This window comes from Tupaia chinensis, unplaced genomic scaffold, assembly GCF_000334495.1.
Source record: "Tupaia chinensis unplaced genomic scaffold, TupChi_1.0 Scaffold145652_1, whole genome shotgun sequence".
In the NCBI taxonomy this organism is placed as follows: domain Eukaryota; kingdom Metazoa; phylum Chordata; class Mammalia; order Scandentia; family Tupaiidae; genus Tupaia; species Tupaia belangeri.
In genome coordinates, this window is record NW_006205509.1 from 2,213,067 (window position 1) to 2,226,294 (window position 13,228).

Consider the following 13,228-nt stretch of genomic DNA (forward strand, 5'->3'; position numbering starts at 1 on the left):
CGGTTCAGTGGGAGCAGGAGTAGGAGCAGGAAGGGGAGCAGTGGCCTTTTATTCCCAGCTCCCTCGAGCTGGCCTGGAGACTGTTTCTCTAATGTATGTGAAGTGTTTAGAAAAACCATGAAACCCTCTACCCACAAAAGGTGGCTGTAATTATTGCCCCATGAAACTGGTGCAGGCCCGAGGCAACCCCAAACTGGAGAGCAGCACTCCCTGTGGCCTGCCCTCCCTTGACACCTTGTTCTTCGGGGTTGTGAGTGCACATTGCTCTCCCTCAGCCCCAGGAGCTCAGCTGGCTTGGTGCGCACTTCTCCATGTGCGAGTGGGCAGGAGAGCCCGCGCAAGCCTGTGCTGACCAGCAGGGCCAGAGCTTGCAGGAGCCCTGGGCTGGGAGGTGGGCGTGCCAGCCCTGGGCAGACCTCAGCCAGGGTTCTGGTGATTGCAGTGTCCCTGGAGAATGTGCTGCTAGATGTGAAGGAGCTGGGCCGGGGCATGGAGCTAATTCGGCGGGAATGCAGCATACACGACAACAGCGTCCTTCGGAACTTCCTCAGCACCAACGAAGGGAAACTGGACAAGCTCCAGCGGGATGCCAAGACGGCCGAGGCGAGCATGGGGTGGGGGCGGGTGGGAGTGGCCAGGGCGCCAGGTGCCTCAAGGATGTACCTAGTTCTGCTTGTCAGGCAGCTGGCAGGCTGCGGGTCAGTGAGAAAGTGCGTTGGAGGTGACAGGCAGCCCCCTCTGGAGACGTGCACTCTCAGGAGCTTTGGGAGCCTCAGGTTCTCTCCAGCTCACAGGGGCCTGAATGGTTGGTTTTCTTCCCTTTGGCCTTGGACTTGGCTTTCTGCAGCCTCCTGTCCCTGGCAGGGGGGCTTCTCCTTCCTGCCAGGCTGACTTCTCTGCCTCTCCTTTCCCCAGGAGGCCTACAATGCAGTTGTGCGCTACTTTGGTGAGAGTCCCAAGACCACACCTCCTTCTGTATTCTTCCCAGTGTTTGTCCGATTCATTCGTTCGTACAAGGTAAGCTGCAAAGAGGCTTCTGAAGAGGAGTTTGGCTGAGAAAACCGGTTAGGGTTGAGAGGGCTGGGCTTCAAGTCTAGGCCTTTTCTGCTTCCTCCTCCGAGTTCGGGGAGGGAGCAATGGAAGCTGGCCATAGGCCTCTGAGCTGTGAACTGGTGGGCAGGGTGGGGGCCCAGCTCTTTCCTGCTATTGTTCAAGGCAGGAAGTGCCCCTCCAGAGGGTGGCCACCTGGGGCTAGCTGGTCCCTCTGCCACCCACTCTCCACCCTCAGTGTCAGCCCCTCCCCTCACTCCCACCCACCTTCCACGGTTCTTAGGAAGCAGAACAGGAGAATGAAGCCCGCAAGAAGCAGGAGGAGGTGATGCGGGAGAAGCAGCTGGCTCAGGAAGCCAAGAAACTGGATGCCAAGGTGGGCGGGGCCAAGAGCAGGGGCCTGGAGGAGGATGAGGCGACAGATTGGGGGCTGGAGGGAGCAGAGAGCTAGAGAGAGAGAAAACAGGAGCAGGTAGATACATACCCAGAGAGCCTATGGGCTGAGTCCAGGGATGGGGAGTGGGGCTTTGGGAAGGGGATTCCTGGCAGTGTACAGTCAGGGGCGTCCTCAGACTGCATCTCGGGGCAGGAACCAGCTCCATTAAGTTAGTGAGGACTTCTTACTTCTCCAAACCCTGGCCCTAGACTCCATCCCAGCGGAACAAGTGGCAACAGCAGGAACTAATTGCAGAGTTGAGGCGGCGCCAGGCCAAGGAGCACCGGCCTGTTTACGAGGGGAAGGACGGTACCATTGAGGACATCATCACAGGTGTGGCTCTCTTTCCTCCTTTGGGGCCTGGCCATGGGGTCCAGCTCCTGAAGGCCAACCTAACACCTCTTAGCCCTCTTCCTACCCCACCTCCCATGAGGCTTGACCAGTGTATCTCTTTCCTGGGCCACAGTGTTGAAGAGTGTCCCTTTCACGGCCCGTACTGCCAAGCGGGGCTCACGCTTCTTCTGCGATGCAGCCCACCATGATGAGTCAAACTGTTAGCCCCCAAGGCTGGGGCCCCTGACAGGTACCGGGCACCACAGCAGCCCTCTGCATGCCCACCTCCCAGGACTCCTGCTGGAGCTCACAGGCACCTCCTCTCCTGCATGATTTAGAACTGCCCTCTGACAGCCTCCCAGTGATGGGGACACACTTCCTGCATGTCTCATGCTCTGAGAAGTGTGGCTCACCCCCTGCATGTGCCCTCAGGGAAGTGGTATATCCCACTAATGCTGTCCTGGCTTCTACTAAGACCCGAGGGGTAGGGAGTCGCCCAGCAGGGTTGAACTGTGCAGACCAGGTAGAACCAGGCCGAAGGGTCTGCTTGCTATGGTTCTGTTCCTGGGTCCAGAAGACCCTACCCTCACCTCCTGAGAGCTCTGGCAGTAGATCTGCCCAGTGGCAGTCAGATGTCCCTTCACCTGTTCTCTGACATCCAGTGGTTTGGGGTCTTTTCCCAACTTCTGGCTCTTGCCGAGTCTACCTTGTTTCTGCCTGCTGCCCAGCAGTCTCTAGCCGCCCTCACCAATCCTCTGAAACTGCAGAGTACCAGCAATCTCCCCACGATGCCTTGATGCCTTGAGCCTCTCCCTAAGCGCCTCCTCTATCTACAATCTCATGGCTAGCTCCTCCCTGGCCCTGCCCATAGGGGTGATCCTGATGTGCAGTCTAGGCTCAGCCTCCTTGCCTGCTCACAGGCCTCTGTCTTCCCCACAGGCCTCCACCATCAGCCCATTGTTGTTCGCCACCAAGCCAGGAGTGCGGCACCGCCCAGCGGCCCACCACGGGCTCCAGGCCCCCACTGAGACCCTCCTGGGGCAAAAGCACTTCAACCCTGCAAGTCTCGCCAATGGGCCTGGAGCCTTGGCATCAGCTGAGGGCCCAGCAGAGGACTGCATGCTCTCAGCCGTCTCCACACCAGCTCTCGGGGCTGGATCTTCCCTGCACCACTGTGGGCATTCCCCGCGCCACTGTGGGCATTAGGTCTATAAGGGCAGGCAAGTCCCTGCCACCTCTAGTACTGCACTTTGCCCCCAAGGTCTTCAACTTCATTTCCTGAAAGGCCATTAAGGGTCAGCTCAGGGCTGGGAAAACCCATGTCCAGTTTCAGCCCCTCGGGGGCACCTCGGCGCCTTTATAACAAGAGCCCAGAGGGATGAGAGGAGAAAGCAATAATCCCTTTTTATTTTTTCCTTTTCTGCAGTCCCATGGCCAGCTCTGGCACAGAAGGATCCAGGCTTAGGGAGTCCTGGGACCCTGCCTGTCTCAGATCATCCCCTACCAGGAGGAAGGCCCTTTTAAGCCTGGACCTCGCCCAGCTGTGCCCTAGTGACAAGGGTAGAGGCGATTCCTTGGCCCATTTCATTCTAGCCTGGCTGGCCTTGCTGAGGTGGGCAGAACAGAGGGTTTTTCCTGCACCAGCCCTGAAAGGGCATGCTGACTGCATCCTCACTGTCCTTCCTCAGCCAGGTGGTTTTGTTCTGTTCTGTTCTGTTCAGAGGGCAGGGAGCACAGTGGTCTTAGCTAACTGGCGCTCAGCTCCCTATCAGTTCTTCTCAGCCTCTGGAAGGGAACATGAGGGCCCAGTTCTTTTTGTAATGTACCACTTCCCTTCTCCCTTGTACATAAACCCGAGACCTTCCCCCTCTTAACAAAGGCGTAAAGTACCAGGCCTGACTGACTCCTCTTTCTGAGCCTGGGGGGGGGCAAGGTGGCCACTTAGCCTGCCTGGCCCATGGGTATAAGTGCATCTGTTCCAGGGAGAGGAGCTCAGATCCTGGGAGGACTGGGAGGGCTGGATGCTCCCACCACACAAAGGGAGACCGGCCTGCTATGAGACACTGGTGCCCTCTGCTGGGCATGTGCACACCTGTCCAGTGCCTAACTTGCCCTGGTGGCACATGGAGAGGACAAAAGAGCCATTGGCCAAGTTATAAATATTGTTATTTAAAAAACAAAAACAAACACACATACATTGGGTCCCAGGGCTGGAGGAAACAGTGGAGCCCCAGGGCCAGGGCAGGCAGGAGCAGGCACTGATGCTAGAGGCTGGGGACCCTGCCCCTGCCACCCAGGCTATGTCCACCAGCCTATCACTTGCCCCTTGAGACCCCTTCACTCACTTCATCTACAGGCATCACCCACCCCGCATGACACAGAGTGCCCAGCTCTGGAGGGCCCTCGAACACCGAGAGCAACCTCAAGAGGTGTCAAGGTGTGTTGGGAGTAGGGTTACTCTAAGAAAGGTGGGCACAGACCAGACTAAGGAAGGAGTCTGAGGCAGCCGCTGAGGGTGGCCTGGAGCCTCATCCTCACACAGACCCAAGGCAGAGAACAGCTCTCTGGGTCACTGGTGGTCGTCCAGCTGTTGTAGGAGTGTCCGCCGCCGCCTCTCCAGCTCCCCCTCGCTCAGTTCACTTTCCGACGTGTCCCAGCCAGTCTGCTGAGCAAAGGCATAGCTCACCCCAAGCCTCTCCTGAGCACCCTAGAGGCCTGGCAGAGCGCCGTCTGGCCTGGGGCCAGGGCACCTGCCTCTTACCAGCTTTTTTCCCATGAGTCAGAAAGACAGAGACAGAGAAACACAGCACTCTCAGCAGGGTCCTGAAACTGTGCTCCACCTCTACTCTGCCACCTGACTCTTGCCAGCCCTGGATCAAGTGTCCCCAGTGAACTTGGAGGTCTCGGGACATGAACTGGCAACCTCCCCGTGGGGTCAGCCTTGCAGAACATGGTGTTTCACTATTGCGCCACCATCTATCCCCCTCACCTTCTCTTTCTTGATTCCAAAGCCTGGGGAGCGGTTCGGGAGTTCCACCTGCCGGAGCTCCCTGTCCTTGTCCTGTTCTTGCTCTTTCTCATCACTCTCCTTGCCTGCTTTCTCCTCAGGGTCCGTCTCACTGTCCGGACTGTTCTGTAAGAGTCCAGAGCCCACCGCTCAGTGCCCTAAAGGCCAGCATGGGAGGCGGGGGGAGCAGGTCTTGCATAGCAGCAAGCCCTTAGGCAGAAGTTCCTTTTCTACTCACCGACTTTTGTCTTCTCTTTTTAGTTTTCTTTTTTGGTTTCTTGGCTTTCCGAAAGCCATGATCTGGGGATTGAAAGATGCTAAGCCCCAGCAGGAGAAAGGAGATTCATCCTTTTCTCTGCTGCAGTCGCTCTGTCCCTCCGCATGGGCACCTCATGGTCTGAGGAGTTCTCAGTCAGTGCAGTTTTCCTCCCTTCTCCCAGGTTCTGCCTGGGCAGGGACAGGAGTCCTCCTCTCCTGCAGGAGCAGCCCTCCCGACCCACTTCCCTCCGGGGCCTGCCAAGGGCCTCCTCTCAGGCTGGGCCAATTCTCCAAGCAGCTGCTTACCTGATCCAAGGAGCAGGTGGGAGGATGGGGAGCCCCGTCCTCCAAGGGCAGCACCCCCACTTTCAACTGAGTCAAGTGAGGAAGAGGGCTCAGAGCCTGACTCCGAGGGGTTGTGCCGTCTCCGCTTGGGAGGCCGGAGAGGTGGTGGGGGCAGCTCCTCCTCTTCTGACTCGGAGCCCTGGGCAGATGAGCAGATACCGGTCAGCGCAGAGGTTCTCTGGCCTCCAGAAGCCCTCATCCAGGGGTTGGGGAAAGAGAGGAGGATCCAAGGTCAAAGGGATCCTCAAATTACCCTCCAAAGGTGGTGGTATAGGGGAAAAACAATGTTCCTTATCTACCCAGAACAACCCAGTCTCACCACAGCCCTCTGCCCGCAGACTCACCGAGGGCGAGTGGGAACGCTTGTGGTGGTGCTTCTTCCCCTTCCTGCCATGCTTCCGGCCCTTGGCGTGGAGGTGCTGGCATTCTGTCTGCTAGAGGCAGAGTAGTGAGGGTGGCATCAGCCTGGCAAGCACCCCGCCTCCCCGTCTCAGAGCCTCCTGCCTATCCCAGGGCTGTCTAAGGTCCCTTTCTAAGCCACCGAGGAGAGGGGGGACCTAGGGGTAGGGTGAAAGGTCAAAGGTCTGTTGAGCTGGCCTAAGGAGCTCAGAAGCCAGGGGCAGGGCCAGAAGCGAAGCCTGCCTCACCTCCAGCACCTGCAGGAACTCCCGATAGAGCCGGATCCGCTCCGACTCCAGGGTGATCTGCTCAAAGGCCGAGTCGCACACAAAGCGCTCCCGAACCTTGAAGGAGGAGAGCGCTGCTGATCAGCCCAGGCCCCGCCTGCCCGGCCTGGACACCACCACGTCCGCAGGGCAGGGCCAGGGCGGAGGAAGGAAGGGAACCGGAGCTGGCCCAGGGCTGTGCTGACAGGGCGGGCCCTCGGTGGAGAAGCACCGGTCGCCCTCGGGCGCGAGGGTGTTGGGGCCAGGCTGTACTCCTGACCTCGTCCCAGGCAGTGCCGGGCTCCAGGGCAGGCACAGCCTGCCTCAGCATGCTTCGGAAGGCAGCTTCCCTGCGCCGCATCCTTCGTGCCTCCTCTTTTTCCCGCTCCCTCTCCCGTGCCTCTGCTTTCTCCAGCAGCTGAGGGCAGAAGGGCACAGTCACCGGGAGGGTGGGTGCCCAGGTCCCACTCAGGCATGCCTTAGGAGAAGGGAGGTAGGGGCGGGCTTCTTCTATCATCCCTGAAACTGGGGTTCGGCCACAGTGGGACAGTGGGAAGGAATGGAACGAGACTGGGATGAGGCCCAGAACCCGCCGGCCCCTCACACTATTGAAGGTCAGCTTGATGTTGCCTGCGTCCAGCGCAGCAGCCCTCTTGTCAAAGCTTATGACGTGGGCGAAGTCTTCAAAGGCTGTGTTCACCTCCACACAGAAGCTGCGGTCCTGCGGGCACAGCAACGCATGAAGCAGAGGGCACCATGGCCTGAGGCTCAAAGCTGGCAGGCAGGGGACATCCAGAAGACTAACCCACCAACTTGGAAACCAAGTTGTCCAAGTCCTTGCCACGACAAACCCCCATGCCTACTCATAGGTAGTACAGGGAGCTGAGGGGTTGGGAGGGGTCTCCAGTCCACTGCCTGACAGTTCCTGTGGCTTAAAGCTCTGGTCCCAGCCGGGTCCTCCAGCTGCTCAGTAATCCTTCCTGGTCACCTGCTGGTCCCCACCCTTTGCATCTCTCTGGTGAGTGTTTACTAGGTACCAGGCACCATGCTGAGTGCTTCACACGCATTTCATCCTCACATTCCTCTAAGTTTGCTCTGGTCACCTGGCCATGTTGCAATCCTATCTTCTCTTCCCTCAGGGTTTGAGGCTTGCACAAATAGGTGCCTGCCGTGATTTTCTTTCTTTTTTTTTAGATTTTTTTAATCTTTATTTATTTGTTTAATTTAAATTTGACCAGAGAGAAAGCAAGCAAGCCAGCCGCCAGGTCTGGGACTCAAACAGTGGTCGGCCATGTGGGAGTCCAGCACCCTTAACCACCAGCTGGCCCCCCTGCTGTGATTTTCTTTTCTTTTTTTTTTTTCTTTTTTTTTTAGATTTTTTGGGTTTTTTTGAGATATTTTTGCTCTAGGGCATGTATGCTTGCCACAGAGACAGAGCAAGAAATCACCCTCTAGGGGAGATGGCCATGCCATAATCCCTACTCCATCCTCAGGATTTTGGGCGCACACACATTTCTGTCTGGGTTTCTAGCCACAGGGTCCAGGACTCAGACCACACAGTTGACCATGTGGCTGCCTTAACCTCCATGCCACCTGCTGGCCCCCAATCCTCACATTTCCTTTTATTTTTTTCTTAAGAGAGATTTTTGCTATAGGGCATGTGTAGTCGCTGGAGAGACAGAAACTGACAGGAAGTGAGAAATCATTCTCCACGGGGGATGGCCATGCCACAATCCCTTCTCCATTCCCTTGGGATTTGGGGTACCCATGCATAAGCCACTGGGTCCAGGACTCGAACTGTAGTCAACTACACAGGAGTCCAATGACGTAACCATTACTCCATCTGCTGGTCCTCACATTTCTAAAGTTAAGGATAGGTCTTAGTATTCTAATTTTATGAGGAAGGGGAAGACAAAATTTAGAGAAATGAGGGTACTTGTCCAAGGTCACATAACTGACATGTAGCTGAGCAAGACTCAACACCCTGGTCTACCCCTAAACACACGCTTTGAAGTGCTACACTGATACAAATCACGCAGTCCACAGGAGAAGCTGCTGTGACCCTCCAGCAATACTGACATGTCCCGTTCTTCAAGCACCCTGGCCTGGGCCCTGTGCTTCCCTTCCACGCTTCACAACATCCCAGTGAAGTGGAGGCTTGCGTGACCTCACTTGGCCCACGATGACACGAGGATGAGTAGAGCCACCGAGTTGACTGGCTCACAAGTTAGTCAGGACGAGACCAGAGTGCCTGCCTCCGTGCGCACGGTCACTCCCACTGGCCCTCCAGCTGGTGACGGAGGCTGCTCTGCTCTCTAGTCCCCAGAGTGCTTCCTTGGCCCACACTCTCCAACCCGTCTCAGATCTTTCTCTTCAATGAAGTGAAGCACAAGTGTCACTCTCAGTCTCACCCTCTTCGCTGGCTCTCCATCGAATACACACCTCAGTTAACCTGGAACCACGCGTCCATCCTGCTCTCCCCTTCCTCAAGCCTAACTATCTGCTTCCTTTTCTATTTCAAAATCTCTTGAAAGGTAGCACGAATGAAAAGCAATGAACATTTACTGAGAGCCCAAGACGCCTTATTTATTTCTTTTCTTTTCTTTTTTTTTTTTGAGAGGTTTTTGCTACAGGGCACGTGCACTCACCAGAGAGACAGAGACAGAAAGAAATCACCCCCCAGGGGGGATGGCCACGCCACAATACCTTCTCCAATTCTCCTCTCAGGATCTTGGGCACGCACACACATGCACCCGGCGTGAGCTTAAGCCACCAGGTCCGGGACTCGAACCATGGCCGACTACATGGGAATTCAGCGACATAGCCACTACGCTAACTGCTGGTCCCTATTTATTTACTTTATAAGACAGAGGTTTTTGCTATAGGGCACGTGCACTCATGAAAAGACAGAAAGTGAGAAATCACCCGCCAGGGGGATGGTCATACCACAATCCCTTCCCCTTCACTCTCCTCTTGGGATCTTGCGCACGCACCCGCCCACACACTCAGTGTGAGTTTCAGGCCACTGGGTCCGGGACTCGAACCATAGTTGACTACGTGGGAATCCACCAATGTGACCATTACACCATCTGTTGGCCCCAAGCAGACACTTTTAAAATGTCACATCATTCTCACAACTTTGCAAATGGATTATCCCCAATTTACAGATGAGGAAACAGGCTGAGCGACATGATATAACTTGCCCAGGCCCCAGAGCTAATAAACAGCCAGGAGCCATCCGACTATAATGTGTGCTGCCCCATGCTGCTCCACGAACACGGCTCTCCCAAGGGCAGTTTGTGCCCCCACAGCCTAATCCAAGGGCTCGCTCAGTCCTTGGTGCACCTGCTGTTTACTCCTCAGCACTCTCCTCTGACTCCCCTCCTGTCCAGCCTCTATTTTGTTTTGTTTATTGCCAGAAGGGGCATGCACTTGCAGGGGGATGTGGTCACACTGCAATCCCTTTTCCTCCATTTCTCCATCCTATTATGATTTGGGGTTGGGGCACGCACACACATGCACCAGTGTGCTTTCAAACTGCCAGAGCTGGGATTTGAACTGTGGCCAGTCATGTAGGGTCTGGCTATTTCGACTACTAGGCCGTGGGGCTGGCTCCTGTCAACCTCTTTCGCCTCGCCACTTCTCTTACATGTGCATGTTCCTGAGAACAGCAGCGAGTCCTTTTTCGCTGCTCTCCCTAGCAATCTCATTCCACACCACTCTTGGTTTTCAGCCCTAAGGTAGACTGGTTATTTCAGACACTTCGAATTCAAGAAGTCCCAAGAAAATACATTTCTTACAAGTCCCCGGAAATCTCTAAAGGGTCTCCCAGACTCAGATACTTTGTCTTCTGTCACTCTTAAGTCCAGGGCTCTCTGCGTTACCCTGTGAGATGAAACATGACGGCCGCAGGGACTCCTGGGCGCATCTGCCCGTCATAGGCAGGAGCCCAAGTGGGGGAGCAGGAAGGGGAACTGTCTGTAGAAGCTTCCTTCTCCGGGTGTGGAGACGAGACTCAGTGTGGACAAGAACCCTGCAGGCCTACAGTAGTACCAGCCCCTCTGTGGCCAAACTTAATAACCTCTAACTATCCTAGGACTTGATATTTGTACTTCATATGAGTATCCTGTTCAAAATATGGTATTTGCTATTCCTCCTGCCCCACGTTGCTCTTGAGATTTATTCCCCAAAGGGAATTCCTATTTTCTCCAAACCTGCTCTTCCTACTTAATCCTTACCAATATTGCCATCACTCACTGCCCACCCTACCCCTCTTCCTCCCTCCTTCTCTTGCCTCAATTTCACAAAACAATCTTTTGAGTCTACTTCTTAGTGACTCAATCCCACCAGCATTAAATATCCATTATTTTCATTTTTGTTTAAGGTCTTGGCAATGTCACAATCCTCCTGCCTCAGCCTCCTGAGCAGCTGGCACGGTAGCGACACACCACTGTACCCAGCCTTTACAGCCGGCCAGGAAGTACACTCAGGCCTCCCACAAAGCCTCAACATGCTGAGTAGCTCCATCAACCAGCAAGCACTCCCACGGCTAAAATTTTGCTTTTCCTTTTTTTTTTGGAGAGGTTTTTGCTATAGGGTACATGCGCTTGCCAGAAAGACAGAGAGAGAGAGACAGAAAGCAAGACATCAACCCTCAGGGGGCATGGCCACACCTCAATCCCTTCTCCATTCTCCTCTCGGGATCTTGGGCACGCATGCACACACACTGGGTGTGAGTTTAAGCCACCGGGTCCAGGACTCAAACTATGGTTGACTACATGGGCGTCCAGCGACATAGCCATTATGCCAACTGCGGTCCCTCACTTTTACTTTTTACAGTTTTTGCTTTTTGTTTTTTAGTTTGCTATAGGGTGTGTGTGCTTATCAGAGAAAGAGACGAAGAGAGAAAAAATGAGAAATCACCCCCCCAGGGGGATGGCCACACTGCAATCCTTTCTGCAATCCCTTCTTATTCTCCTGTCACGATTCTGGGCATGTTTCTCAAGCTGCCGGGTCTGAGATTTGAACCGGTCAGTCAGTCATGTGGGATCCAGCCACCTAAACTACCACACCACTAGCTGGGTCCATAAAATTTCATTTTTTTTCTTAACAGTAGAAATATTTTTTCAGTAAAAATCTTATGTAGAACCTCACTGCATAAAAGAGATGTAAGCTGCTCTACTGAAGCATGATCCCACCCACCCCTTGCTTGCCTCAACACCTATGAGAAAACTAGGGTGTCTTAGATACTGCAACCCTACTGCACTTTCTCCTCTTCACCACCCCTACTCACAATCACCTCCCAGGCCAGACTCCTGCCACAGCCTCCTGACAGTCCCTCTGCCTACCCCTTTCCACCCCTCACCCAGCTCTAGTGGCTGGTGCCTCTCAGATCACCCTTACGGCAGGGCAGAGATTGGAAAAAGTCAGAGGGGATGGCTCGAGCTCAGAATTCATTTGAATTACTTGCTACTACTGCTTTCAGCATCTTGAGGCTCTAAGAACTGTCTTACCATTGCCTCCTCCACCACCTCCCCGAAGGACACAAGTACTCGAGACTGAGAGGTGCTACTACACACAGCCACTGTCACCAGTGGCTTTCCCAAGACACTGTCCATCTTACTTCCTGGCTCCTCATTCCTGATGAGATAAAAGTCCAGATTCTCTACCCCAGCATTCGAGGCACTTCACATACAGGGCTGTTTCCAAACCAGGCCGCGTGGTTTCAGAGAAACAGAGGCTCCTCCAATCAACCTGATGCATCTTGCCTACTGGTAAGTAATTTTTAAATATGAACTATATTAAACAGAGAGCTGATATGGTATTAAAATGCAATACCTGCATGAATTTGTAAGGCAAAATATAGGACTTCAAAATGCTGTATGTGCAGTGGGACAGTTCTAGCTTGACTCCCAGAGCCTTCTAAACCCGGGTACCAAGCTATTCCTCTCCACAATGAGGTTTATTTTGGTAGCTCTCTCACCATTTTCTAAACATGGAAAGTGAGACTCAGAAAGGTTAAGAGGGCTGCACAACTAGTAAGTGGTTAAGCTCAACTTTTACCCCAGGCAGTCTGCCTCGGGTCCTGCTCCTAACCACTGTACTCAACTGTCCCCTCAAATGCACTGGAATGTTCTTCACTTCCATAAAGATACAGGCATTTTCCTTGTTTCCTTCTTTTTTTCCTTCTGAAACACAAAGTTCCCTTAGTCTTTCCCTTGCTTATTCACCTTCCACCTTTGATCAACAAGGGTACTGGGATCTAGTCACCAGCTCAGGACCAGCAACAGAGCGTGTGTGCTGATAAAAAGTGGCTGACCCTTGTGCAAGGGAGGCAGGCAGTCAGGAGCAGTGAGGGTAAGGGCAGCCCACCCTTTCTAAGGGTAGTGGCAGCTCAGCTTGAGTCTACAGAATGTCCAATGCTGAAGCCCAAACTGACCATCCGAACTGGCAAGAGAAGCTGAAGATCCAGGTTTTTATGTGAAATCTCCTGATTGTAAAATGGTAGCAGCCAATTCCACTGTCTGGGCCAGAAAGAATTTACCTGTGGGTTGCCAGTTTATGATTAGCTATGCTTCTGGCTCCTCAGACCCACCATGCCCTTTCCTTGCCTTTGTGCCTGGAGTCCCCTATGACCAGAATGCTCTGCCACCTCCAGCTACCTATCCCTAACAGTGCAGTTCAAATGATAAGTCTTCTGACTTCTGTCTCTATAGTAACACTTGCCCCTTGGTATGGTAGTTCTCACGTTGACCTTTCTACTAGGCCAGGAGCTCCCTTAAGCAGAAACTGTATCTTATTCATAACTATATGCCCAGTGCGTGGTAAGGGATCAAGCAGGTACACCTGCCGGCCCAAGCTGCAGTGTTCCTATAACAGGACTTACTGGGGAGTCCTGCCCAAGGAGCATGCCCTGCACCCAGCCTGAGTCCGTCCCCAGGCCTCCCTCACCTTAAGGATGTCCTTGATGATCTTCTTTTCATCGTGGAATCGTGCCTTCAACTCCTCCACATAGAACTTGAACAAGTCCAGGGGAGTGGAGCCTGCAGGGAGGGAGGGAGGGGGGCCTGGCGGGTGGCAGCTTCCCAAGGCCTGGGGGGGGGGTCGAGGGGGGGGCCAGGGAGGGGGGGGGGA

At 54.3% G+C, this 13,228-nt stretch overlaps 2 protein-coding genes across 13 annotated transcripts in view; one reads left to right on the top strand and one right to left on the bottom strand.

Annotated features, from left to right (window-relative positions):
* The window catches only part of FMNL3 (formin like 3), a 68,996-nt gene extending 64,567 nt beyond the window's left edge, over positions 1-4,429 (top strand). For 4 of the 6 annotated variants that reach the window (XM_006168197.3, XM_027768157.1, XM_027768159.1 and 1 more), the window contains 6 exons: positions 443-603; positions 916-1,017; positions 1,334-1,426; positions 1,696-1,819; positions 1,953-2,069; positions 2,759-4,429. In XM_006168197.3, the coding sequence (XP_006168259.1) occupies positions 443-603; positions 916-1,017; positions 1,334-1,426; positions 1,696-1,819; positions 1,953-2,044 (572 nt within the window). In that variant the 3' untranslated portion in view covers positions 2,045-2,069; positions 2,759-4,429. The remainder of the gene's footprint in view (positions 1-442; positions 604-915; positions 1,018-1,333; positions 1,427-1,695; positions 1,820-1,952; positions 2,070-2,758) is intronic. The other 2 variants (XM_006168198.3, XM_006168199.3) reach the window with 1 other exon arrangement.
* PRPF40B (pre-mRNA processing factor 40B) overlaps positions 1-13,228 on the bottom strand; it is a 44,843-nt gene that overhangs the window by 14,953 nt on the left and 16,662 nt on the right. For 3 of the 7 annotated variants that reach the window (XM_027768165.1, XM_027768164.1, XM_027768162.1), the window contains 9 exons: positions 13,046-13,137; positions 6,699-6,815; positions 6,375-6,512; positions 6,077-6,172; positions 5,774-5,863; positions 5,391-5,568; positions 5,065-5,126; positions 4,809-4,952; positions 4,371-4,484 (listed from right to left, as the gene is read on the bottom strand). In XM_027768165.1, the coding sequence (XP_027623966.1) occupies positions 4,389-4,484; positions 4,809-4,952; positions 5,065-5,126; positions 5,391-5,568; positions 5,774-5,863; positions 6,077-6,172; positions 6,375-6,512; positions 6,699-6,815; positions 13,046-13,137 (1,013 nt within the window). In that variant the 3' untranslated portion in view covers positions 4,371-4,388. Of the gene's footprint in view, positions 1-4,370; positions 4,485-4,808; positions 4,953-5,064; positions 5,127-5,390; positions 5,569-5,773; positions 5,864-6,076; positions 6,173-6,374; positions 6,513-6,698; positions 6,816-13,045; positions 13,138-13,228 lie in introns of those variants that run through there. The other 4 variants (XM_027768161.1, XM_027768166.1, XM_027768160.1 and 1 more) reach the window with 4 other exon arrangements.